Below are 26,288 nucleotides of genomic sequence, written 5' to 3'. Positions count from 1 at the left end.
CTAATACAGGGGTCAGCAACCCCTGGCACGCGTGCAAAGAGTGGCACTTGAGGCACATTTTGATGGCACAGCACCTGCAGGTATTAAAAGAAGAGACTGGTCTAGGACACTCTCCCTTCTCTAGGTGCCCTCTCTGCCCACCGATGTAAGGGGTGAATGATTCCCAGGAGGCAGGGCTCATCAATGTATAGAGCAAGGACCCTGCTTGCTACAATGATGAGTTCCTGCCATATGCATCCTGCAAAGGCTCTCTGAGGAGGTGAAGTAGGAGGAGGAGAAAGAAAGCTCCTGCCAACAAAGTGGAAAAAAAAACAAAAAAAACCCAAAACTCTGTAGCCACGATTTCTTAAGCAATTTGTACCGAATACAGAAATACCCCACACATGAAAGAAAAAAGTAAAACTGCTCTTTGGGCACATGCCAGGGCACCAAAGGAAAGGAGTACAGATTTTGATGGAATCATTTTCACATTCCAAGTTGCATTTTGGGTAAATTTTGTGCACCAATCATGGTAAAAGCCTGCAGGGCAGCAATTAAAAAGCTCATAACTGGACCTTCAGATGAAGTTGATGCTTCACTGTGAGGTTGCTACTGCCCGTCCTAGTCCCTGCCTTTTCTCAGCATTCCAATACCCTCCCCAGGGGCCTAAAATGTGTACAAAAAAAAAAAATTTTAAAGGTTTCAAAGCTGATTGATTGCTGCAGCTCTTCAGCTATGAATAATTAAGGAATAAGGGTTAATTTTCAGAACTGAGGATATGATTTTTGTGCACAAATTATATGTTTAAATTAAATGTGCTCCAACAAGGAGTTAAGTTTTTGGTGGAGAGGTATAATTAAGCGTCCACTAGGGCACTTATCAAATGAAGAGCAAGAACATAGGAGGTGTTCAGACCTTAGTACTGACAAAAAGTTACCCCTCAGGTCATAAGCCACTTATTTTTCAGTGGAAAAATTAATATGTGCAAAACAAGTCATAAAAATTGTTCTTACTGTAGATCTTCAAAGTGTTCTTGCTCTAAACTCCAAATTTCTTCTACTTGAACTCCTTGACATCCTGTTTAAAATAAAATAAAAAAAAATACAAATAGTTAAGTATAATAAACAGGTCCACAGGGAGAAAAAAAAAAAACAACAACAAAAAAAAACACACCCATTTTTTGGTACAGACTTCTAGGCTTGCTAAAGCAGGGCTCTAAGGGCTAGTTCACCCATTGTTAGGTGGTCGAGGAATTGGGTCAGGAAAAAATCCGCTTCAGGAATTAGGAAGCGTTTTTTTGTTTTTTGTTTTTTTTACATGAGGCATTTATTTTTTTCCTCCAGCACAATGAATGGACCTTGAAAAAAAAAAACCATGGGACTCAATGGGAGGCGGAAAAACCACGTTGCGATTTTGGACGCGGTTTTGGTAAAAACCGCGATGTGGTTATTCCGCCTCCCATTGAGTCCCGTTTGTTTAGAAAGGTCATGTCGCTTCTTTTTTCCGCTAGCGGTCTACTTAGAACTCTGTTGCTGCAAGGCGGATTTTGACACAGATTCTGCGTTAAAATCCGCCACATGTGAACTAGCCCTTCATTGCTTCTGCTACAGTTGTACCTGCTCGATCCCAAACTACTTGTCTTAACCCGTATATGTGGTCTCCAGATTGAGGTGCTACTTCTAAACTAGTCTAGGATTTCGTCACATTAAAGCATACATCCAGTTATAAACAATGCTGCATAAATTAATATTACAGAGCTGGGCAATTAATCTAACAATAACAAACATCAACCCAGATAATCAATGTGATTTTGTTTGCATTGGTTATTACAATATTCATAAGATTCTACCTGCAGTTTTGTTCAGACCAAACTGAAAATGCTATTATATTCTGACGTGTCTTCAGAGCAAAATAAGTAGAGGGGAGACTGCAAGCAGTTATAAAAGCCAGAGGTGGTGCAACAAATTACTAGTGAAGTGTTGGATTGTTATTTTGTTTGTTTTTCATGATTCCATAATTTTTTCATCACATTTGAGTGATCCCATAATTTATTCTGTTTTTTCTAAAAATCTAACTTACTTGCAACCACAATTATTTTTCTTGATTTCTTTTAGTGTTTCTTAAGACAGAAAGTTGCCATATGAAATGCCTTTAGTTTTTTTTCATAGCTGTGATCTGCCTTTTTTCTACAAAATTAAACAACTGAAGGAACATCCTCAGGGACTTGTGATCCCATAATTTTTGCCAGGGGTTGTATATCTACTGCTGGAGGCATGTTTTCAATTTTTAATTTGGACTCGCTGCCTTCCAAACTCCATAAGCTGACCGAGGCGCCATTTTCCCGGTAGCGCGTGGGCGCCGCCATTTTGCCGCTCCAGGGCCGACGTCACGTTGGCATGACAGCAGGGAGCCTTGTAAAGGCTCCCCGGACTGTCTGCAGTGAGTTTCTTAGAGCATAGAGCAGCCTGCAAAAGAAATGACGATTTTTTGCAATGTATTGTAATGCATTGCATTAGTGATCGGACTCCTAGGGTTCAAGATCCCTAGGGGGTCTAATAAATGCAAAAAAAAAAAAAAATGTTAGTAAAAATTTTTTAAAAAGTATTAAAAATTCAAATCACCCCCCTTTCCCTAGTACACATATAAAAATACTGAATTACTGTGAAACACATACATGTTAGGTATCTCTGTGTCCGAAAACGCCCGCTATACAAAGCTATAAAAATATTTTTCCTGTATGGCAAACGCCGTAGCAGGGGAAAAAAGTCAAAAATGCCAAACCGTCATTTTTTCACTGTTTTGGCTGACAAAAATTAGAATAAAAAATGATGAAAGCAATACCAATTCCCCAAAATGGTAGAACTAAAAAGTACACCCTGCTCCGCAAAAAAAAGACGCCCTATACATCCTCGTACACGGAAGTATAAAAAAAGTTACAGGTGTCAGAATATGGAGACTTTTAGAAAAAAAAAAATTGGCAGTTTTATATTTTTGTTAAGGGGTTAAAATGTAAATAAAACCATATAAATTTGGTATCTCCAGAATCGTACTAAAACATAGCATACAGGTGAAATGTCATTTTGGCTGCACAGTGAACGCCATAAAAACAAATCCAGTAAGAAAGTCGCACAAACGCACTTTTTCTTCAAATACCCCCATTCTGAATTTTTCCAGCTTCTCCTGTACATTGTACAGAATAAATAATGGTAGCATCATGAAGAAAAATTTGTCCCACAAACATTAAGACCTTATATGGCTCAGAGCAGAAAAATAAAAAATAGTTATGGGGTTTGGAAGGAGGAGAGTCAAAAACGAAAATCAAAAAATGCTGAAGGCGGGAAGGAGTTATTAACAGGATATGTTACCACCTCCATGTACAGCTCTTTTACATCAATTAATAGTCGCTGCTTCACTGATTGACCATCTTTGCTTGGGAATGGTGGTGGTGGTGGTTAAGTTTAAAAAAAAAAGTCAAAAGTCAATGGTGCTAGTTTCAGTGCCTAATATGCTATGGGCAGCACTGGAACCCTGGGTTCAAATCCTGCCCAGCACAACATCTGCAAGGAGTTTGTATATTCTTTTTGGGTTTGCTTGAGTTTCCTCCAGGTACTCTGGTTTCCTCCCACACTCCAATAAGACATACTGTTAGGGAACGTAGATTGTGAGTCCTATATAGGACAGTGACTATCAAAGTCTGTAAAGTGCTGCGGAATATAATGGTGCTATACACACAAGTATAAAATATTTAAGATCTGTACGATTAGGAGGGCAGTAACAGGCAATGGGTACGCTTCTGAGTTCTGACACTAGTTACCTCTGATTGGCGCTCTGAATCATGCTCTCTTGGCTGACACTGTAGAACTAGTAAAGGGGTTGTCAAAGATAATCCGTTTATATTTTTTTGCAAGGGAAAGGTGGAAAAACCAAAACAAATATTCTCCTGTCCATGGTGTCTCCTACCGTGGTCAGGTCCTGCTGCTCCAGTATCTTGTTTTGGCGAAAGTCCCCACTGCACAGTGACGTCCAGTGTCCTTTCATTAATCCTCAGTGGCCTAGGAACAGGACATCACTCATAATTCACCTGTGACATCCTAGTGCCTAAACTTACACTGGTGACTGGCCACAGCAGCCACATGACGCAGGGACTTTCACCAAAACAAGTCCCCAAAGCCCCAGGACCACACCCTGGTGGGAGACACCGGAGCACTAGGGACAGGAGATTGTGCCGTTTTTTCCCCACCCCACCATCCCCCCTAAAAAAAAAGAAAAAAGAAAAAGAAGAAATAAGGTTATCCTGTACAACCCCTTTTAAAGGGGCTCTATCAGCAAAATCATGCTGATAGAGCCCCACATATGCGTGAATAGCCTTTAAAAAGGCTATTCAGGCACTGCTAAAGTTATATTAAACTACCCCCCAGTTTTAAAATACCCTAAAAAAGAATGTGATCAACTTACCCATCGTGCACGGTGGGCGGGCATTCAGGGTGCGCCGTCTTCTTCATCCACGTCTCCTCTTCCTGCGATGTCCTCGGGTCCAGTCTTCCTCCGGCGCTCGCAAATTGACATTGCTAAAAAAAAAAAAAAAATGGCCTGGGCGCATGCGAAGTAGCTGTAGTAGAAGCAGCATGCTACTGAGCATGTGTCCAGGCCATTTTTTTTTAGCAATGTCAGTTCGCGAGCGCCGGATGAGGACTGGACCCGAGGACATCACAGGAAGAGGAGACGTGGATGAAGAAGACGGCGCACCCTGAATGCCCGCCCACCGTGCACGATGCGTAAGTTGATCACATTCTTTTTTAGAATGGGTAAGTGTAAGTGTATAGGTGTGTGGGGGGGGGCTTACTGAAGATCATATAATATGTGTGTGTGACACCTGGTTCACATCTGCTTAATCCAAATTAGAAAAATAAAGTCTGAAGTGGCTAATGTTGAAGATAGATAGCTATGTAGTTATTATTACCGGTATATTACATGGGGTGACTTATGGGGCAGTGTAATAATAACCCTAGAAACACATTTCATACGGGGACTGCTATTGTACTGGAGCACTACAAGTGAGATACGAACTAGGTGCAGAACATAAACTGACTAGTAATGCTGCCAAAGAATGCGCTTCAATACTTGATATACGTGATCCTCTCATACAATGCACAAAACATCCTCAGTTATGTCCCTGCATTTGTCCAACTATCGCAACATAGGCTTACTCTCACTTCAGTGATAACAATGTATGTGAACGATACGCACCAAAACCTTTGATAAGCTCAGTAAACACGCCTGGATCGCTCTCCATTAAACACCATTCTCCGGCACTGCCCGCCATCTCTTCCAGACCCACTTCAACACATGCACAACTCCTATGACCATGTGTACTACTGAGTCACTTAATCAAGACGCTGCAGCTGCAAGAGGCCAAGCTGCACACACAACTTCCTGTCTCCACAACACATGCAACGCTACGTTCGTAGAATGGTATTAAACGTTCAGTGACGTCATGGGGTTGAACTCAAACACCTCAGGATTGTCTATACACTCCAGAAACAAGGCGTTATGTATGTCTTTGTGTGAGGAGGCAGCCATGCTACGTGAGTTGCGCACCATTGGAGAGTTGTGTAAGGACGAAGGCGGTAAATGTTCCTGATTTCACCAATACATTTCCTCTAGCTTTTTTTTTGGTTCTAGTTCCGGGTTGAAGAGCATTTGTTTTATTACCTGACGGTAAGAATGTCACGTGACTGACTATTATGTCACATGATTTACACATCTTAAAGGACTATTCCTGACAGGTCTAGACTGCAGGTTAGTGGTGTCACGGTGTCTGTTATTATTCTGTGTTCATGTTTAAGACCTGTTTCGCACTAGTAGGTTGCTTCTCCATTCTGTATAGACCAATGTTATTGTATGCTCCCATATATGCGTATCTTTTACTACACAGCGGGTGCCATCAGATGTTATGCTGTTTTCTGTACTTCTAGAAATGTATTTAATAGCATTGAACACTACTGGCTACAATATGGTAGTGGTGGGCAATGAGGGCAGATACCAAAGGTAGTGCTGTTAAGGAGGTTGCACTTTATGGAGTATTTTTATTTTATTATTGGACTTTCCTTTTAGAAGTTATCGGTGGAAGGAGTTTTTATATTATTACTAGTACAATTTCTCCGAGTTTAGGATATGCTATGCCAGACTTCCAGGGCTGAACAGTTCATCCGAATGCTGCATCGTCTTCATCCAGCTGATCTGTGAGGATCCTGGTTGTTCGACACCTTCAATCACATAATGATGATCTATACTAAGGATAGTTTGTGCGGTGGAATAAATATCAGAAAATTGCTTGAGAATCAATAATGAACAATAATTGTGTCTATTGCTTTAAGAGAATGTATTCAGTATATTGTAAAAGCTAAAGCCCCACTTTACGGAAATGCAGATTTTGCTGCAGTTTTATGAGCCAAAGTCAAGAATGGCTACAAAAGGAATGGGAAATATATTGGAAATTCTTTGACTTCTATCTTCTGCTCAAACCACTCCTGGGTTTGGCTCAAAAACCTCAACAAAATATGCAACAAAAAAAGCTGCAGTTCCGCAACGTGGGGCCTCAGCCGTAGGCTAAAGCCCTGTGTTGCGGAAACGCTGTTTTTTTTTTGTTTTTTTTTTGTTGTGGTTTTTTGAACCAAGGCCAGGAGTAGAAGGAAAGGGTAGAAGTATAAGAACTTACACTATATTTCACATTCCTTTTGTAGCCATTCTTCGCTTTGGCTTAAAAAAAAAACGCAACAAAATCTGCAATAAAAAAGCTCTGTTTCCCAAAGTGGAGCCTTAGCCTTAAAATGTTCCAAAGTTATTACTGCGTAAATTGACATGTCAGATTTGAAAAATTTAGCTGTGTTAGGAAGTCAAAAACTGGCTGCGGCTGGAAGGGGGTTGAAGAAATTAGGGAACCCCAAATCAATGATATGCAAAACCAAAAAATATTCTTTAAAAACAATTGATAATCCAATGTAAAGGAACCTTTAAGTCAATCCATGATATATAAAGTTGCAAGATACAATTAAAATAAATTAAAAACTCAAAAGACAGTGTGGTACATGTGGGCGCCTAACCACCTGGGGGTGATGGACAGTGTGGGCTATATTTATGGCTGGTTGGTAAATGGTTATACCCTTTATCCCCTTTTATGCTTTTCTGCTTTTTGATGGTTGATTTAATACTTGGGTGTAATATTGGTTAAATGATTTTTGGAAAACTGTTATTTGTACATTTATGAATTGTGGATATTGTTATTTTTTTTGCATATTTTTTTAAGGATTTGTACATATATTTATGCTTATATATATATATATATATATATATATATATATATATATATATATATATTTTTTTTTTTTTTTCGGAATCATGTGATTTTGTGCCAGACAATGAAGTATTTATGAGATTTATATAAATTCATTCATTGTTACTGGTAGAGTGACCACTTGCTCACTTCCTTGTATTTTTCATTTATTTTAAATGTTTTTAATTGCATTTGGCTACTTTATATGTCATGGATTGAGTTAATAACGATTGATTTATATTGCATCATTGATTATCGTGTTTGGAAAATATTTATTTTTTCAGCGCCCTGCTCAGATTTCTGCCTCCCATTGAAAACAGGGTGAAATTCAATGCAAACTCAGTACCAGATCCTACTGTGTGAGAAGGACCTACCGTATATACTCGAGTATAAGCTGATCCGAATACAAGCCGAGGTCCCTCATTTTACCACAAAAAACTGGGAAAACTTATTGACACAGGTATAAGCCGGGGAGGAGGGGGGGGGATTTCAAAAATTAAAATGGTCGGAGTTTTTGGGTGCAGTAGATGCTGGGAAAGGGGAGGGGGTGTTTTGGTTGTCTGTCTGCCCCTTCCCTGAGCTTTTTTTTTCCCCCCACTGCAGATACCCTATATTCAGTAGACCGGGCACTGTCAGACACAGGGATACCTAATGTGTATGTGTTTCACAGTCATTTTCTACTTTTATATGTATTCTAGGGAAAGGAGGGATTTACAACTTTTATTTACTTTATTTTTTTCAAGCTTCTTTTATTCTTCCCCCACTAATTTATGGGAGATTCTATACATTGATATTGCGGCTGGTCATAGACACCCCCCAAACTATGCTGAAAAATTTGGCTTATACTCTAGTATATACGGTGATACTGTTAATAGTCCAGTGAACACTTTTATTCGTATTAATGGAAGCGCTCATTACAGTGTATTATACACACACACATATTCTATCTTCTGGGAGTGTGGGTGTATAGTCAGAAAGCAAAATATGTACACACAAACCTATACAGAGAAAATGTATCTGGAGCCGAGTCAGGTATTGATTGCCCTAGGCTGCCGCAGCCCAGTGTAATCAATCAGCCTGGCATCTATGCAATACAAGACTCTGAGAGGAGGAGAGAGCTGAATGCCTGTGCAGACACCTATCTAAAGATCAAAGATAAGTAAGTGGAGAGACACAAAGTGAGGCAGTTAGTCGGGAGCTTAGGGCCCCAGCACTTGCCCAGGTCTACTGGCGGCTGATACTGGCTCTGCCACCTCTAAGGGGCAATAAACCCCTCTTTTTATGTATGTTTGCTTTCAATTATTATTTTTCTTTTTAATCCTTTCAATATTCCACAAATTTTTTTTTTTTTAATGCATGATAATACACCACTAAATAATAAGTTATACAATTAGGAAATAACATCATTGTGCAAAAAAACAACTATTTTTAGTGAGTCGAAGCAGGGCCAGCTCCAGGTTTGTGTGGACCCTTGGGCGACAGAGCTCCAGTGGGCCCGTTTTGGAGTAACTCATGCACAGTGCAGCAAAAAAACTATCGAAATTGGGGGATTTTTTTTTTTTTTTTTTCCTGAGGGAGACGTATGGAATGGACTGTATTACAGTCCACTTCAGTGGAAGTAGATACAACCTTTACGGACATCGGAAAGTAAAGAAAATTTGAGGCAGACATCTACCTCAGATACTTCTTTATTTTCTCCTTCCAGCTCACGGTGTAGACCATGAGCATTCTGTTGCGGTTTTCCACCACTGATTAGGCCCAAGTTAATGAGTGGAAAGTCTCAAGCCGTGGCTTCCAAATCAGCTGCAGAATCTGCGGCAAAATCCAGCTGGACGCTTTTTTTTTTTTCCAGCTTCTTGCTCCGATTAGTTTCAATAGGAGGCAGAATAACGGAGGAATCTACTACTGATTTAGGTGCGAGGTCCGCTGCAAAATCAGTGCTGGATTCCACCGTGTGAACAGGGCCTGATATATATTATTGTTACTCCACAGTGGCCCCCACACAGCATTATATTCTCCGCAGTGGCCCACACACAGTATTATATGCGCCGCAGTGGCCCACACACAGTATTAAAGCTCCACAGCGTCCCCACACAATATTAAAAGCTCCATAGTGGCCCGCACACAGTATTATATCCCTACAGTGGCCCCCACACAGTATTATATGTCAACAATGGCTTTCAAACAGTATTATATGCCCACAGTGGCTCCCATGCAGTATTATATGCTCACAGTGGCCCCCACACAGTATTATATACTCCCGATCCCCCAGAGCTGGTGCTATTATTATACTTTGGGGTCTCCTCAGACCCAAGAGTGCAATGATCAGAGGCCCAGAGGAAGTGATTAAAAATAACAAACACTTATACTCATCTTACCTCATCTCTCCTGGGAATCCTCGCTCCTTCCTCTCTCCTCTTGTTCCTTGCGACTGAGGTCCTGCTCCCCAGACGTCACTGTTGGGGCTTGTGATTGGTCCTCAGCGGTCATGTGGGGCGCAATAGCATCATTACACCGGTGCACTCCATATGACCGCTGAGGCCCAATTACAAGCTGCAGCAGAGAGGCCTGGGGAGCAGGACTTTAGTCACCAGCCGGAAGAGCTCTGGACTGGATGTTGAGCCCAGAACAGGTGAGTATAAGTATTTTTTTTATTTTTAATCATCTCCTCTGGGCTGGCATCTAATGGAAAGGTGCATGGCGATCGCCAGGACCACTTTCCATTAGCAGTATGTATAGCGGTTGGGGAACCAGGCTTTCCCGACTGCTATCATGGTGGTCGAGGAAAGCCATTTCCAGCTGGCCACGGGCCCCATAACATACGCCATTGCTGAGTGGGCACCCTCTGGAGCTTGGGACCACTGCTCTTGCCCAGGTATGCCAGGTGCTGACGCTGGCTCTGAGTGGAAGCTCAGCTACATTACCAGAGCTTGGTGTTGGAAGCAACTCCAAATCAAAATATCAGTGATCACCCATTGATACATAAATACACAAAAACAGGCAAAAAGTATTGAGAGATACAGCTGCAGACCCACATTTTCTCATACTAAGTAATTACCAGTGGATAGACACCAGTTATAATATATTTGAGAGCAGAAGTGGGTCTCCTTTTTAAAGGGGTTTTCCGAGCAAAAATAATTTTTTTTATAAAAGGTCTGTTGGGGTTATTAATGGGTTAATAAGTGCACCCATATAACATTGTTTTGAGTGATTTCTGGGTTTCTCTAGGAAGGCCTAGCAACTTCTGCATTTGTTTATTAGTGTGTAGCTTCTTGCTGCAATGCATTCTGGTAATTGTAGGCCCTCACACTATCTCCAGCTCGCTATAACCCCCCCCCCCCTCCCCCAACACCCCCTTCCTGTCTCCCTAGCTATTCCTCCCACTGCCAGCCTTTCCTGACTCACTCAGCCCCCCCCAACTTTCTATTATACTTTATTCTTCGTTTTTCTTTCTGTGGAGAACGTGCAGCACTGTGCAATAGCCTTCAATTCTTCCCTATTGCCCAGGCTCCCAGCTTGTACAATAGAGATGTATTGTTGGCTTCAGCACTAAGCCAGGACACTAGCTCTATTGCGCATGCACGTGGCGACGTCATCGAAGGAGGAGGAGCCATTCCCCAGGGTATCCCAGACAGGCAGAAAATGGATAAGTATGATGGTGTGGATGGGGTAGGGGGTAGTAGTGACGATCAGTTTACGGAAATGGGGAAACGGATCATTACTGGATAGTTGGAAAATGTCCCTGGGCCGTTCTTATGACCGCCCCAGGGATATGGTTAAATAGGCGTTTTTGATTAATAAAGTAATTTAGAAAATAGGAGGGGAGAGAATGTTTGGATTAGTGTAGGGTTTTAGGGCCCGTTCACACGGAGGAAACGCGTGTGTATTTTGGCAAAAAAAATGCACGTGTGCAAACTGAAATAACCAGGGTGAACAAAATCACGTTTGATATCCAGATTGATGTTCAGTTTCCTTAATTTTTCGATTAATCACACAGCCCTAAATCAGTATGTATTTTATCCGCATGTGTAAGAAGGAGTGCCTATAGTGCTGTACTGTGACATCCCCCCCCAGTACTCTTCTATGGACGAGTGCTATTAGGAGGGAAGGGAGGCGTTCCTCACCACTCTCACAGTACAGCGCTATAGGCGCTGCTGTGGGAAGGGCGTTCCTGACTGACTCTCAGGAAAACCCTTCTGACGGTGAAGCCGAATTCAGCGCACTGTTGGCTTTCTAACGGTATATAAAGTTGCATATGACCCAAGTGATGAAAGTTCCTCTTTAAATATTACTTGGCTACCTACATGTGAACTGGTACATTTGTATTGAGTCTGCATTTTATAGTTTGAATACCTTATATGTTTACATGGCAAGCATTTATTTTTATAAGTAGTATAATCAACATCTTATAACCAATTTTCCTTTTGTGAATTGTGCAGGATGCAGATTATTGTAGTTGTTTCTCTACTACCATCAGTCTTCTCACAGCTGATCACTCATGATTACTGCGTACTGGGTGCTGGGCCTGGTGGACTACAAATTGCAAAGTTTCTTGACGAGGCTGGAAGGGATTACATTGTATTTGAACGCAGCCATGGACCTGGTAGCTTTTTCCATCGATTTCCAAGGCATCGGAAGCTAATAAGCATAAACAAACGCTTTACAGGACGCGTGAACAAGGAGTTTAATTTACGTCATGACTGGAACTCACTACTGAGTCAGAATGAGTCTTTGCAGTTTTTTCATTACTCTCATGACTTCTTTCCCCATGCAGATGACATGGTGAGATATCTACAGAATTTTAGTTTTGCTCTCAATATCCATTATGACAGAGAAATCAGAAAGGTTAAAATGAAATCCAGCCCGGAAGCATGGAATGGACATTACTTTTTCTTAGAGGACCAAACTGAACAGGAATACAAGTGCAAGTAAGTAGAAACCAACATATATATCAGCTTCTGGCTGCTTGTGTGATTACTAATGGGATATTATTCACAGTCAGCGAGCAACTTTCCTGACTGTGTTCATAGGTGGAGTTCACACTACTGTTACTAAAGTTCATTGCTGTCTTCCATCATAGGATGATAGTGTTAGGAGCTCAGATGCAGGTACCATGTCAGGTGTAGTTGGGATTGAGAGAAGCAGCAAAACTGAACCTAACGACCGCTAGCAGAGAAACCATAACCAAACTGCTATACAACCAGTATGAGCAAAATCCAATCTCAGGAGAATTTCACCGGAGCTCTTAGTGGTGGAAATGGACTTAGCAGGATCCAAGACTGGAGATGACAGAGAGGAATGTGCCACAAATTGATTAACCGCGAGCAGAAGCCAGAGAGCAGAATCACAAGCAACTCATCAGACACAGAGTAAACGACAAAGCAGGGTACAGTAGTGAGTCACAGAAGGAGAATTGTAGCCTGAGCCAAAATGCCAGAGAGAGTAAGTCCAGTAGAATTGTAATCCAAAGTGAAATCCAGGTATACAGTCCAAATGTCAGAGCCAGGGAAACACACACAGCAACAGGACAAGAGCCAAAACCAGTGTCAAACCAATAGCCGGCATGGAGGGGATTACAAAGGCTCATAAATTAAAGCACAACGGCAACAGACTTTAGCTGTCACAAACTGATTCTGTGTTCGTATAGCGAAAGGAAAAAAATCTTCAGCTCACTGTATCTCCATGAAGAAGGGGCCAGCAAAGCCCTGAAATGCGTAGCCTTTGGAATGTAAGAGTCTACTCCATTAGTTAATTTGTAACTTTTTATTATGAAGTTAATAAAAGCTATATTTTATACTTACTTCTGAATCTCCATGGATCCGTCCTGGTAGACGCTGGATTTTATTTCCTTTCTACTTGATTCTGTGTTTGTTTCCATTGACACTGCATGCATGACACTATCTTCCATTACAAAAGTAAACAAACATGAGGAAAGACAGCAATGGACTTTAGTAACAGCAGTGTGAACTCCCCAATAGATTGCTCTTTTTCTGTGTCATTCTTGCATGTACTTGCCCTATATTTGCAATTTAGTGTTCCTGGATCTCCTACATTATTTTCACTTGTAATTTTCTCAGCTATTTGCTATCATACAGTTAGTCCTGGCGGAATTACGTGTAAACAAACCAAGCTATTTATAATAATATGGGAGGGGTGCAATACTAATTAATTTACATGTCTACAGCCTGAGCGACAAATGTGAAATGTGCTGCAGCCAAAATGGAGATATAGGAAAAAACTGATAGGACATTATGTGTAAAGGCTTATAGAGTGTTAGAACAGACTTCCCAGCAAAGCCCTGCAGATATTTTAGACTTCTGTTATGTTATCGCCTCTGTTTACCATCGTCCGGATTGCAGTGCCAAACACTTACACAACACATACATATAGTTTTCACTAAATTTCTCAATAAAGTTTGAAATTTTGCACCTCTTGTAGCTAATTTTCACAATGTTGAATGGACAAATAAAACCTAAATTGCAACATTAAAAAATAATGCTAAGCTCCCTCCCCATACCTATATATTTTCTTAAAGTAGACACCTGCAGCATTGTCAAAATGCTGCTTGGTACTTGTATGCAAACAGGCAGCTTCATGCAATTTTGATTTAAAGTGAATGTTTTATAAAAAAAAAAAAATGCAAATATATAATAGTTTCAAAAAGTAGGAACCAAATAAAAAATTATATGCACCAAACCTCCTAAAAATAAGAGTTCAACATGTGCAGAGTTCATTCATATCCCTAAGGCCTACACCCGCATGCACATGTCTTCAGAAAATCACCAGAACTGGAATGAGCAAAAATCTGCTTTGAAACTGGAAATGTTAAAAATTAATGATCCTATGAAATATAAGGATTACTAACCGTGGAGAGTAAGTGAACCCCTAAATCATATATATATATATATATATATATATATATATATATATATATATATTTTGAAAGTAGACAACCTGATGATTACATGTGTCTAAATATGTTATCAATAGCCAAAACCACCTTCATGCAACTTTGTGACAAACACAAATGATTTGTTGAAATGTATTTAATAGACACACGAAATACATTTAAATTAATATCCCAAGGTGTAGTAGACAAAATAGATATTAGCATTTACCCGCGACTTCGTCTACGGGTCGTTATTGGGGGCGATGTGGCGGCGCCCATGGACCCCCGCTGATGCCCAAACCCCTCTTTTGCGCCAGCCGCTCTCGCACGGCACACTGTGAACTCCTCCCCCGCGGGGCCCATCCCGCATGGCACTGTAGTACCCCCGACCCACCGAAATTGGTCTTGCGTGGCTTCCACCCCCTCCCTGGGTGGGCCCCCAAACCTCCTCCTCCGCTCCCCCTCGCCCCAAAGCCCTGGGCACCGCACTGTCCCCCCTAATCCCTCTCCCCAAAGCCGCCACGCTTGCCCCTCTCCCCCCAAAAAAAACTCACCCCTTTGGAAGGGCTAACATTAAGGGCCAGAAAAGTGAATTTTTGAAGGTCTTACCACATCACACACACACACACACACACACACAATGACAGTTAAGGGTGGGGGCTGTTGGATTTCCCATTACCTATGCCATCTGTGGTTGTCATGGGCATCGTGATTTAAAGGGGTGCATGCTAATGTTTCTTTAGCTTTAAACTTGTCTTTCTGTCCATACTGATGTAGTGGAAAGAAGGTTTCCAAGTATTTTTCAACTTTCATAGAGGTTCTTTTGAGTTTGGAAAGTGCCTAGTTGATAGGCTGTGATAGTGGGGTAATACTGTGACTTGGGCATGTTAGATGCCCCCAGGCATGCTTCCCCTGCTGTCCCAGTTGCATTCCAGAGGTGTTGGCATCATTTGCTGAGGTGTCATAGTGGACTTGGTGACCCTCCTGAGTCGAATAGTGGTTTCCCCTGAAACAAACTTTTTTCCCCATAGACTATAATGGGATTCGATATTTGTTCGAATAGTCGAATATTGAGAGGCTATCAAATCGAATATTTCACTGTTCGCTCATCTCTAATATTGACCCGAATTTACAACCAACACACAGTACATTCTCAACAGTATCTGGAAAAGTTAAAGAGTTCCAAAATTAACCTAACAAAACGCAGGTCGGATCGGTCAGTTAGAAGCGCAAGGCCCTTAAGCTCAACCAGTGACCTTCGCCAACCTTCCTCCAACCCCTCTCTCCACACACACAGACACACATTGGCGATTCATTCTGTGTCACATATGAGACTGAGTAGTGTAGAGGGCGTAGTTAGTTCGCATTGTGCCAGTCGTTTCTCCTGTTTGAGTGGTGCTGTTCGTATGTTTATATACATCTACAATGGCCTCTCACAATCGTGACGTTGGCAGAAAATATGAATCACATTTGAAAAATGCATGTCCCTAAAGACAGTTTCTGTTCATTTGCATAGGGATAACGGGACGATTTTTAAAAGAATGGAGAACTGGTCATGAATAAGAAATACATCAATGTAAAATGTGCTAACAGCCTTACAAGATACAGTGATTAGTTTATATCTCAATTTTGTGCTGACAGACTCCCTTTAAGGAGTAAAAAAAGTAACAAAAACTATATAAATTTGGTATTGCCATATTAATAACATTTTGACTGCAACGTGAACACCATAAAAATGAAGCCCATGTAAAAGTTGCACAAATGCAGTTTTTCTCTAATTCCACCACATTCTGAATTTTTTTTCTCCAGTTTTGATTTTATAATACGGTACCTTTTTAAGAAGTACAAATTCTTTCGGGAAAAATTAAGCGACTCTGTGAATAGAAAAATAAAAAAGTTAAGGTTTTTGAAAGACTGGGAGTAAAATATTAAAAAACGCAAAATGGCTGCAGCATTATGGGTTAATGTAATAATGATATTTCATTCTGTTTCAGTGTTCTTATTGTGGCCACTGGATTATCTTTACCAAATAAACTGAAATTTCCTGGAGAAGAGTATGCAGAGGGTTATGAGACCATTTCGATAGACCCTTCTAATTTCACGGGACAAAATGTACTCATCTTGGGTCGTGGGAATTCTGCATTTGAAACTGCTGAAAATATCCTGAGCTCCACCAGTTTTATACATATGATTGGACGTTCCAGAGTCCGACTGTCCTGGTCAACACACTATGTTGGGGACTTGCGGTAAGTACATGAAGGAATGCAAAAAAATTAAAATTCTGTTATTAGCATACAGTGAATTTACAAGTAGGAGACCAGGAAAGAGAAGCTTTGTCAGTGCTGCTGGGTATATAGGAGACACAGATAGTCGTTTGAAAAGTTTATTCGGACTATGAAATTTCACTGTTGTACTGTACTGACACCTTCAACAGGTCAGAACACATTCTGTTGCAAGTTATATAGATCACAGATATAACAAGACAATAGGGAAGACCCAGAAAGTGGTCATCACTAATTAAGGTAATTAGCCAGAGAGAAACAAATAATCAAAATGAAAATGGTAAATAGACAAATTAAGTGGCAATGATGGTATTAACCCCTTGGTGTCATAGCCAGTTCTGGACTTTATGACACAGCCCTGTTTTTCAAATATGACATGTCTCACTTTATGTGGTGATAGCTTTGGAACTCTTTTTAACTTTTCCAGATACTGTTGAGAATGTTTTTTTTTTTTTTTTGTGACACATTGTACTATGTGTTTGTTGTAAATTTGGGTCAATATTAGAGATGAGCGAACAGTGAAATATTCGATTCGAATAGCCTCTCAATATTCGACTATTCGAACGAATATCGAATCCCATTATAGTCTATGGGGAAAAAAGTTTGTTTCAGGGGAAACCACTATTCGACTCAGGAGGGTCACCAAGTCCACTATGACACCTCAGCAAATGATGCCAACACCTCTGGAATGCAACTGTGACAGCAGGGGAAGCATGCCTGGGGGCATCTAACACGCCCAAGTCCCAGTATTACACCACTATCACAGCCTATCAACTAGACACTTTCCAAACTCAATAGAACCTCTATGAAAGTGGAAAAATACTTGGAAACCTTCTTTCCTCCACAATAGTATGGACAGAAACACAAATTTAAAGCTAAAGAAACATTAGCATGCACCCCTTTAAATCACGATGCCCATGACAACCACAGATGGCATAGGTAATGGGAAATCCAACAGCCCCCACCCTTAACTGTCATTGTGTATGTGTGTGTGTGATGTGGTAAGACCTTCAAAAATTCACTTTTCTGGCCCTTAATTTGAGCCCTTCCAAATTAAGTTAGAATCCCTTAAGCTGAGCTACCAACAGAGATTAAGGCCCTTGAGGTGACTTCAGCCTTTTACCAGCAGAGTTTTAGGCTGTTTAAGTTAGTTCAACCTTGCACCAGCAGAGTTTTTTGCCCTTTGAGTGAGTTGAGCCTTGCACCAGCAGAGTGTTAGCCTCTTTAAAATTGTTAGCCCCTAAAACAGTGATTCCAAAACCATCACTCTCATTGTGTGGGATTGATGCAATGGATTGGACTGAGAACCCAGACATTGACCTTGATTTTAATAACATTTTGGCATCAAGTCCCGGGGGTAACTTTTAGTTAGAGGACCGCAAAGGTGGAGAATTGGCTGCAACCACTACTACCGGTACCCAGCGCCGCACCTCCCATGAGGCGACCTGAAGCGACCGCTTCAGGCGGCGCTATGCCAGGGCCCCGGGGAGGGGCGGCATTTTTGCTTACCTAAGCCAGTCCAGGAGCTGTCCAAGCTGTCCTGGACTAGCTTAGCGTCACCGAGTGGTGGATTGGGGAAGTCGCTGGAGCAGCGGTCCTCTCCGTGCCTGCTCTCTGCCTGCTAACGCCGCCCCGCCCCTCCCCCTTCGCCCCGCCCCCTCTGCTCCGCCCCCTCCTCGGGGGGGGGGGGGAGGCGGCTTTCTGTCATCCGCCTCAGGCGCGAAAAAGGCAGGTTCACCCCTGCCGGTACCTGTAAAGGTAATGTAGAATCTGATATTAGAGGACCACTCTACATTACCTCTACAGGGTTCTGATCAGGTGTTAATAGTCCAAACAACATGCTCCAGTACTTTAGGTGTAGATCAGAAACCACTTTCCCTTCCGACACCAGATTTAACCAAGGTTCATCATCATCCTGCTGAGATGGAGCCACTAAAGGAAACCTTGCCTTCCAAGGCATGTTCTGAACCTGCGACTGAGCCAAATCTAAACACAGAGTCCTTTGGATTCAAAGTGTCAAAAGACTTTAGAGACTGTTGAAAGTAATGGGATCCATAATGAGGAGTTCATCACAAGGCTGACAGACCCAATTCCAAACGCTGCACCACAAGCAACCAGCAGTCAGACTAAGATTGTCTTTTCTTCAAGTAAGGCACAAGATTCTTTGGAACCAGAACAGGAAAAGACAGTGATTTCCATTGCAGCAGTGCCTAGGCCATCTTTCAGAGCAGTTCATTCAGAGATTGAATTGGAGAAAAATAAGAACATTCTCGTACTGTGATCGAGTCTTCATGCACATTAATGGGCATGGACAACCTAACGTGGAAGATCCTCATGCTGAGCTGGCCTCATTACTGAACAAGATCAACCAGGATAATCTGGGCTGGAAACAGCCATTGGATCTTACTGAAAGGAATCGCCCTCGGTTTGGAAAGAAGCCATCTAAACGTTGCACCTTTAATTGAGTTGAGCATTGCAACAGCAGAATGTTAGGTCCTTTGAGTGAGTTGAGCCTTTATCCAGCAGAGATTTAGTTTTTGGCCCTTTGGGTGAGTTGAGCCTTGCACCAGCAGTGTTTTTGGCCCTTGAGGTGAGTTGAGCCTCGCACCAGCAGAGTTTGGGAGAATCAGTGTGGATTGAGCCTCTAACCAGCAGAGTTGGGGGGAATCTGGGTGGATTGAGCCTCTATCCAGCAGAATTTGGTCTCCCATTGGTCTCCCGTTCACATCTGCGCCCGGGACTCCGTTCTGCAGGTTTCCGTTTCCTGCTTGAAACAGGGCAGAAGACAGAAACCTGCCGGCATCTTTCAAACCCATTCATTCAAAAGGGTCCTTTTTGCCAGCGATCAGTGCTGGCATTAGCTCCGGGTCTCTGCTGTATAATACTGTAACTTAGCAGACGCCATATTTAAATTCCTGACGTCCACCCTACTTATTAACTAGTTGCAAAGTGAGATGGAACATCCTTCCTATGCTCTCTATGGGTCTCCTTAGTGTAATAATGTAACAATACTTAGCCTCCCCTGTACTAAATGTTGTAGCTGTCTGTTATCTAGGGCTAACCTAAATCAAAATTAATCTAACATTTTACCTTAATTCCGATTAATGGCTATTATTTCAGTCACGTCCCTTTTAAACAACGCCACCTTTACAGTATGAATAAGTGTAGGGCGAACCATGCAAGATTTGTCTTGCAAGGTTTTCCCTGGCGGTTTCGTTCAGATCGAACATGATTGAACCAAAACTGTTATTATTATATTGTGGGGTCTCTTTCGAATGCAGAGTATAATAAGTGGAGGGCCAGGAAGAGATGAGGAAACTTAAAAAAACAGTTACATAGTAGATGAGATTGGATGAGGACACAGGTCCATAAAGTCCAATCTATAACCCTACAGTCTTGATCAAGAGAAAGCCAAATAAACCTCATGAGTAGAGATGAGCGAACAGTGTTCTATCGAACTCATGTTCGATCGGATATTAGGCTGTTCGGCATGTTCGAATCGAACACCGCGTGGTAAAGTGCGCCATTACTCGACAGGAACTATGACACAGGTGACGTTGAAAAAAGTAGGAAAAACCCATTGGCTGCCGAAAACATGTGACCTCTAATTTAAAAGAACAGCGCTGCCCAGGTTCGCGTCATTCTGAGCTTGCAATTCACCGGGGACGGAGGTTTCCGTCCAGTTAGCTAGGGCTTAGATTCTGGGTAGGCAGGGACAGGCTAGGATAGGAAAGAGAAGACAACCAACAGCTCTTGTAAGAGCTAAATTCCAGGGAGAAGCTTGTCAGTGTAACGTGGCACTGACTGGCTCAATCGCCGCAACCCAGCTTTCCCAGGATCCTGAATGGAATACACTGACAGTGTATTCCCGTATACCCTACATATACACCCCCGATCCCCGTTCCAACGGTGTGCCCCCCCACCTTCACCCCAGAAATACCCAGCAAGTCCCCTAGCAATAGAATTGGGGCTATATACACCCACTATTTTTGCTACTGCCATATAGTGCCATTGTCTGACTGGGAATTCAAAGAATATATTGGGGTTACAAATACCTTCAAGTCCTGCCACTGCCATATAGTGCCATTGTCTGACTGGGAATGCAAAGAATATATTGGGGTTACAAATACCATCAAGTCCTGCCACTGCCATATAGTGCCATTGTCTGACTGGGAATGCAAAGAATATATTGGGGTTACAAATACCTTCAAGTCCTGCCACTGCCATATAGTGCCATTGTCTGACTGGGAATGCAAAGAATATATTGGGATTACAAATACCTTCAAGTCCTGCCACTGCCATATAGTGCCATTGTCTGACTGGGAATTCAAAGAATATATTGGGGTTACATATAACTTCAATTCCAGGGAGAAGCTTGTCAGTGTAACGTGGCACTGACGGGCTCAATCGCCGCAACCCAGCTTTCCCAGGATCCTGAATGGAATACACTGACAGTGTATTCCCGTATACCCTACATATACACCCCCGATCCCCGTTCCAACGGTGTGCCCCCCCACCTTCACCCCAGAAATACCCAGCAAGTCCCCTAGCAATAGAATTGGGGCTATATACACCCACTATTTTTGCCACTGCCATATAGTGCCATTGTCTGACTGGGAATTCAAAGAATATATTGGGGTTACAAATACCCTCATTTCTTGCTACTGCCATATAGTGCCAGTTTCTGACTGGGAATTCAAAATGCGCAAGGCTCCCGGAAAGGCACGTGGACGAGGCCGTGGGTGAGCTCGGGGGAATGGTTCTGGGGAGCAAGGTAGCAGTGAAGCCACAGGGCGTCCCGTGCCTACTCCTGTGGGGCAGCAAGCATTGCGCCACTCCACAGTGCCAGGGTTGCTTGCCACATTAACTAAACTGCAGGGTACAAACCTTAGTAGGCCCGAGAACCAGGAACAGGTCTTGCAATGGCTGTCGGATAACGCTTACAGCACATTGTCCAGCAGCCAGTCAGGCTCTGCCTCCTCTCCTCCTATTACCCAACAGTCTTGTCCTCCTTCCTCCCAAAATTCCCAAGCTTCACAGAACAATAACCCCAACTGTCCCTGCTCCCCAGAGCTGTTCTCCGCTCCTTTCATTGTCCCTCAACCTGCCCCTCCATGTCGCGATTCCACGGACCTAACAGAGGAGCATCTGTGTCCAGATGCTCAAACACTAGAGTCTCCTCCATCTCCGTTCGATTTGGTGGTGGATGACCAGCAACCCACCCTCATCGACGACGATGTGACGCAGTTGCCGTCAGGGCATCCAGTTGACCTGCGCATTGTGCGGGAGGAGGAGATGAGACAGGAGTTGGAAGAGGAAGTGGTGGATGATGAGGACACTGACCCAACCTGGACAGGGGGGATGTCAAGCGGGGAAAGTAGTGTGGATATTGAGGCAAGTGCAGCACCAAAAAGGGTAGCTAGAGGCAGAGGCAGAGGTCAGCAGCTTAGGCGAAGGCAGGCCACACCCGGAATCTCCCAAGATGTTCCAGTTCGTACCCAGCCCCGAAAAACTCCCACCTCGAGGGCACGTTTCTCGAAGGCGTGGAGTTTTTTCAAGGAATGCGCCGAGGACAGATATAGTGTTGTCTGCACAATTTGCCTCTCGAAATTGATTAGGGGCTCTGAGAAGAGCAACCTGTCCACCACTTCAATGCGCCGTCATTTGGAATCCAAGCACTGGAATCAGTGGCAGGCAGCAACGGCAGGACAAAGGCCGTCTGCCGTTCACGCCACTGCCTCTGCCTCTGCCACTGCCACTGCTGACTGTGCTGGCGATGCACTCCAGAGGACGAGCCAGGACACCACTTCATCTGCCTCCGCCACTTTGTTGACTTCTTCCTCATCCTCCCCTGTTCCTGTCTTATCTCCTTCTCCTGCACCATCAAAGGCACCATCAGGCGCTTCTTTACAACAACCCACCATCTCTCAGACATTGGAGCGGTGGCAGAAATACACCGCTAACCACCCACACGCGCAAGCTTTGAACGCCAACATCGCTAAACTGCTGGCCCAGGAGATGTTGGCGTTCCGGCTTGTTGAAACTCCCGCCTTCCTGGACCTGATGGCAACTGCGGCACCTCGCTATGCCGTCCCTAGCCGTCACTACTTCTCCCGGTGTGCCGTCCCCGCCTTGCACCAGCACGTGTCATTCAACATCAGGCGGGCCCTTAGTTCCGCGCTTTGCACAAAGGTCCACTTGACCACCGACGCGTGGACAAGTGCATGTGGACAGGGACGCTACATTTCACTGGGTGAATGTAGTTGAGGCTGGGACAGCTTCCCAAACTGGCCCGGTGTACCTCGTCTCCCCGCCTAACATTCCTGTCAGGGACACGAGAAGAACACCCCCCTCCTCCTCCACCGCCTCCTCCTCCTCCACCGCCTCCTCCTCCGCCACTGCCTCCTCCTCCGCCACCGCCTCCTCCTCCTCCTCCGCCACCGCCTCCTCCTCCGCTGTTAGATTGACCCCAGCTACGAGTTGGAAACGTTGCAGCACTGGCGTTGGTAGACGTCAGCAGGCCGTGCTGAAGCTGATCAGCTTGGGGGACAGACAGCACACTGCCTCCGAGGTGAGGGATGCCCTCCTCGATGAGACGGCAATATGGTTTGAGCCGCTGCACCTGGGCCCAGGCATGGTCGTTTGTGATATTGTGATAACGGCCGGAACCTGGTAGCAGCTCTGGAGCTTGCCGGACTCCAACATGTTCCATGCCTGGCCCACGTCTTCAACCTAGTGGTGCAACGTTTCCTAAAGAGCTACCCCAATGTTCCAGAGCTACTGGTGAAAGTGCGGCGCATGTGCGCCCACTTTCGCAAGTCGACAGTAGCCGCTGCTAGCATAAAATCTCTCCAGCAACGCCTGCATGTGCCACAACACCGGCTTTTGTGCGACGTCCCCACACGCTGGAACTCAACGTTTCAGATGTTGAATAGAGTGGTTGAGCAGCAGAGACCTTTGATGGAATACCAGCTACAAAACCCTAGGGTGCCACAAATTCAGCTGCCTCAGTTTCTCATCCATGAGTGGCCATGGATGAGAGACCTTTGTGACATCCTACGGGTGTTTGAGGAGTCCACAAGGAGGGTGAGCTCTGAAGATGCGATGGTGAGCCTTACAATCCCGCTCTTGTGTGTTCTGAGAGAATCCCTGATTGACATCAGGGATAACTCAGATCACACAGAGGAGTCAGGGATAGCATCCGATCCGTCACAGCTGGAGAGTAGGTCCACACATCTGTCCGCTTCATCGTGTTTAATGGAGGAGGAGGAGGAGGAAGAAGAGTTGTCCGATGATGTGATGGTGATACAGGAGGCTTCCGGGCAACTTCGAATCGTCCCATTGTTGCAGCGCGGATGAGTAGACATGGACGATGAGGAGGAAATGGAGTTTGAACTTTCCGGTGGGGCCAGAGGAGTCATGCCAACTAACACTGTGGCAGACATGGCTGAGTTCATGTTGGGGTGCTTTACAACCGACAAGCGTATTGTCAAAATCATGGAGGACAACCAGTACTGGATCTTTGCTATCCTTGACCCCCGGTATAAAAACAACAACTCCTCTAGAGAGGGGAGGGCCAATCGCATCAATGCTTGCCACAAGCAATTGGTGCAGAATATGATGGAGATGTTTCCAGCATGTGACGTTGGCGGCAGGGAGGGCAGTTCCTCCAGTAGGCGACCAAGTTCTCACCGGTCCACACAAACGAGGGGCACACTGTCTAAGGTCTGGGACACCTTGATGGCACCCCCTCGCCAAAGTGCCGCCACGGAGGGTCCTAGTGTCACCAGGCGTGAGAAGTATAGGCGCATGTTGCGGGAATACCTTTCCGACCATAGCCCTGTCCTCTCCGACCCCTCTGCGCCCTACACGTATTGGTTGTCGAAGTTGGACCTGTGGCTTGAACTTGCCCTATATGCCTTGGAGGTGCTGTCCTGTCCTGCCGCCAGCGTCCTATCTGAGAGGGTGTTCAGTGCAGCCGGTGGCATCATCCCTGACAAGCACACCCGTCTGTCAGCTGAGAGTGCCGACCAGCTCACTTTGATAAAAATGAACCACCACTGGATAGAGCCTTCATTTTCGTGCCCACCTGTGTAAAGCACCCCAACATGAAACTCCATGTCTGTGCTCAACCTCTCCAATTCCTCCGCATCCTCATACTCATCCACCATAAGCGTTGCACAATTCTGCTAATACTAGGCTCCCTCCACCCTGATTTCCCCCAACTCTGCTGGTTAGAGGCTCCCTCCATCCTGATTTCCCCCAACTCTGCTGGTTAGAGGCTCCCTCCACCCTGATTTCCCACAACTCTGCTAGTTAGAGGCTCCCTCCACCCTGATTTCCCACAACTCTGCTGGTTAGAGGCTCCCTCCACCCTGATTTCGCACAACTCTGCTGGTTAGAGGCTCCCTCCACCCTGATTTCCCACAACTCTGCTGGTTAGAGGCTCCCTCCACCCTGATTTGCCACAACTCTGCTGGTTAGAGGCTCCCTCCACCCTGATTTCCCACAACTCTGCTAGTTAGAGGCTCCCTCCACCATGAATTTCCCAAAACTTGGCTGTTTAGAGGCTCCCTCCACCATGAACTTCCCATAGCTTGGCTGTTTAGAGGCTCCCTCCACCATGAATTGGTCCAAACTGGGCTGGTTAGAGGCTCCCTCCACCATGAAGTTGGCCAAACTGGGGTTTTTAGAGGCTCCCTCCACCATGAATTGGTCCAAACTGGGTTTTTTAGAGGCTCCCTCCACCATGAATTGGTCCAAACTGGGCTGGTTAGAGGCTCCCTCCACCATGAATCTGCACAAACTGGGGTTTTTAGAGGCTCTATCCACCATGAATTTCCCAAAACGTGGCTGTTTAGAGGCTCAATCCACCATGAATTGGTCCAAACTTGGCTGGTTAGAGGCTCCCTCCACCATGAATTTGCCCAAACTGGGGTTTTTAGAGGCTCCCTCCACCATGAATTTGCCCAAACTGGGGTTTTTAGAGGCTCCCTCCACCATGAATTTCCCAAAACTTGGCTGTCTAGAGGCTCAATCCACCATGAATTGGTCCAAACTGGGCTGGTTAGAGGCTCCCTCCACTATGAATTGGGCCAAACTGGGGTTTTTAGAGGCTCCCTCCACCATGAACTTCCCATAGCTTGGCTGTTTAGAGGCTCCCTCCACCATGAATTTGCCCAAACTGGGGTTTTTAGAGGCTCCCTCCACCATGAATTTACCAAAACTTGGCTGTTTAGAGGCTCCCTCCACCATGAATTGGTCCAAACTGTGGTTTTTAGAGGCTCCCTCCAACATGAATTGGTCCAAACTGGGGTTTTTAGAGGCTCCCTCCACCATGAATTGGTCCAAACTGGGGTTTTTAGAGGCTCCCTCCACCATGAATTTGGCCAAACTGTGGTTTTTAGAGGCTCCCTCCACCATGAATTTGCCCAAACTCTGCTGGTTAGAGGCTCAATCCATCCTGATTTTCAAAACAAATGTTGGTGCCAACCTCAACTTACTACAAGGGCCAAATTCACTGCTGGTGACAAGCTCTCCTCACTCCAAGTGCCAAATACACATGTTTCAAGGTGTTTTCCTACTGTCAGAGAGGTGGTATTGAGTGTGTAAAGTGTGTAGTTGTTAGGCTGTGATGTTGGGGTAATAGAGGGTCTTTGGTGTGTTAGATGCCCCCAGACATGCTTCCCCTGCTGTCCCAGTGTCATTCCAGAGGTGTTGGCATCATTTCATGTGGTGTCATAGTGGACTTGGTGACCCTCCTGAGACGGATTTGGGTTTCCCCCTTAACGAGTATATGTTCCCC

The 26,288-nt window shown here is 44.2% G+C and overlaps 2 protein-coding genes and 1 long non-coding RNA gene across 4 annotated transcripts in view; 1 reads left to right on the top strand and 2 right to left on the bottom strand.

The window, feature by feature from the left end:
• UCHL5 (ubiquitin C-terminal hydrolase L5) overlaps positions 1–5,425 on the bottom strand; it is a 37,048-nt gene extending 31,623 nt beyond the window's left edge. The window contains exons 1-2 of one of the 2 annotated variants that reach the window (XM_075286125.1): positions 5,227–5,425; positions 993–1,056 (exon numbers count right to left, since the gene is read on the bottom strand). In XM_075286125.1, the coding sequence (XP_075142226.1) occupies positions 993–1,056; positions 5,227–5,302 (140 nt within the window). In that variant the 5' untranslated portion in view covers positions 5,303–5,425. The remainder of the gene's footprint in view (positions 1–992; positions 1,057–5,226) is intronic. The other variant, XM_075286126.1, reaches the window with a different exon arrangement.
• LOC142218189 (uncharacterized) overlaps positions 1–26,288 on the bottom strand; it is a 136,361-nt gene that overhangs the window by 45,233 nt on the left and 64,840 nt on the right. The gene's annotated exons all lie outside the window — the stretch shown is intronic.
• FOXRED2 (FAD dependent oxidoreductase domain containing 2) overlaps positions 5,735–26,288 on the top strand; it is a 47,729-nt gene continuing 27,175 nt past the window's right edge. Inside the window, exons 1-3 of the mRNA XM_075286701.1 lie at positions 5,735–5,778; positions 11,752–12,240; positions 16,196–16,447. Coding sequence (XP_075142802.1) covers positions 11,753–12,240; positions 16,196–16,447 — 740 coding nt within the window. The 5' untranslated portion in view covers positions 5,735–5,778; position 11,752. The remainder of the gene's footprint in view (positions 5,779–11,751; positions 12,241–16,195; positions 16,448–26,288) is intronic.

This window comes from Leptodactylus fuscus, chromosome 9 (assembly GCF_031893055.1).
Source record: "Leptodactylus fuscus isolate aLepFus1 chromosome 9, aLepFus1.hap2, whole genome shotgun sequence".
In the NCBI taxonomy this organism is placed as follows: domain Eukaryota; kingdom Metazoa; phylum Chordata; class Amphibia; order Anura; family Leptodactylidae; genus Leptodactylus; species Leptodactylus fuscus.
The sequence above is the reverse complement of the archived record's forward strand: the minus strand, read 5'-3'. Positions and strand labels throughout refer to the sequence as shown.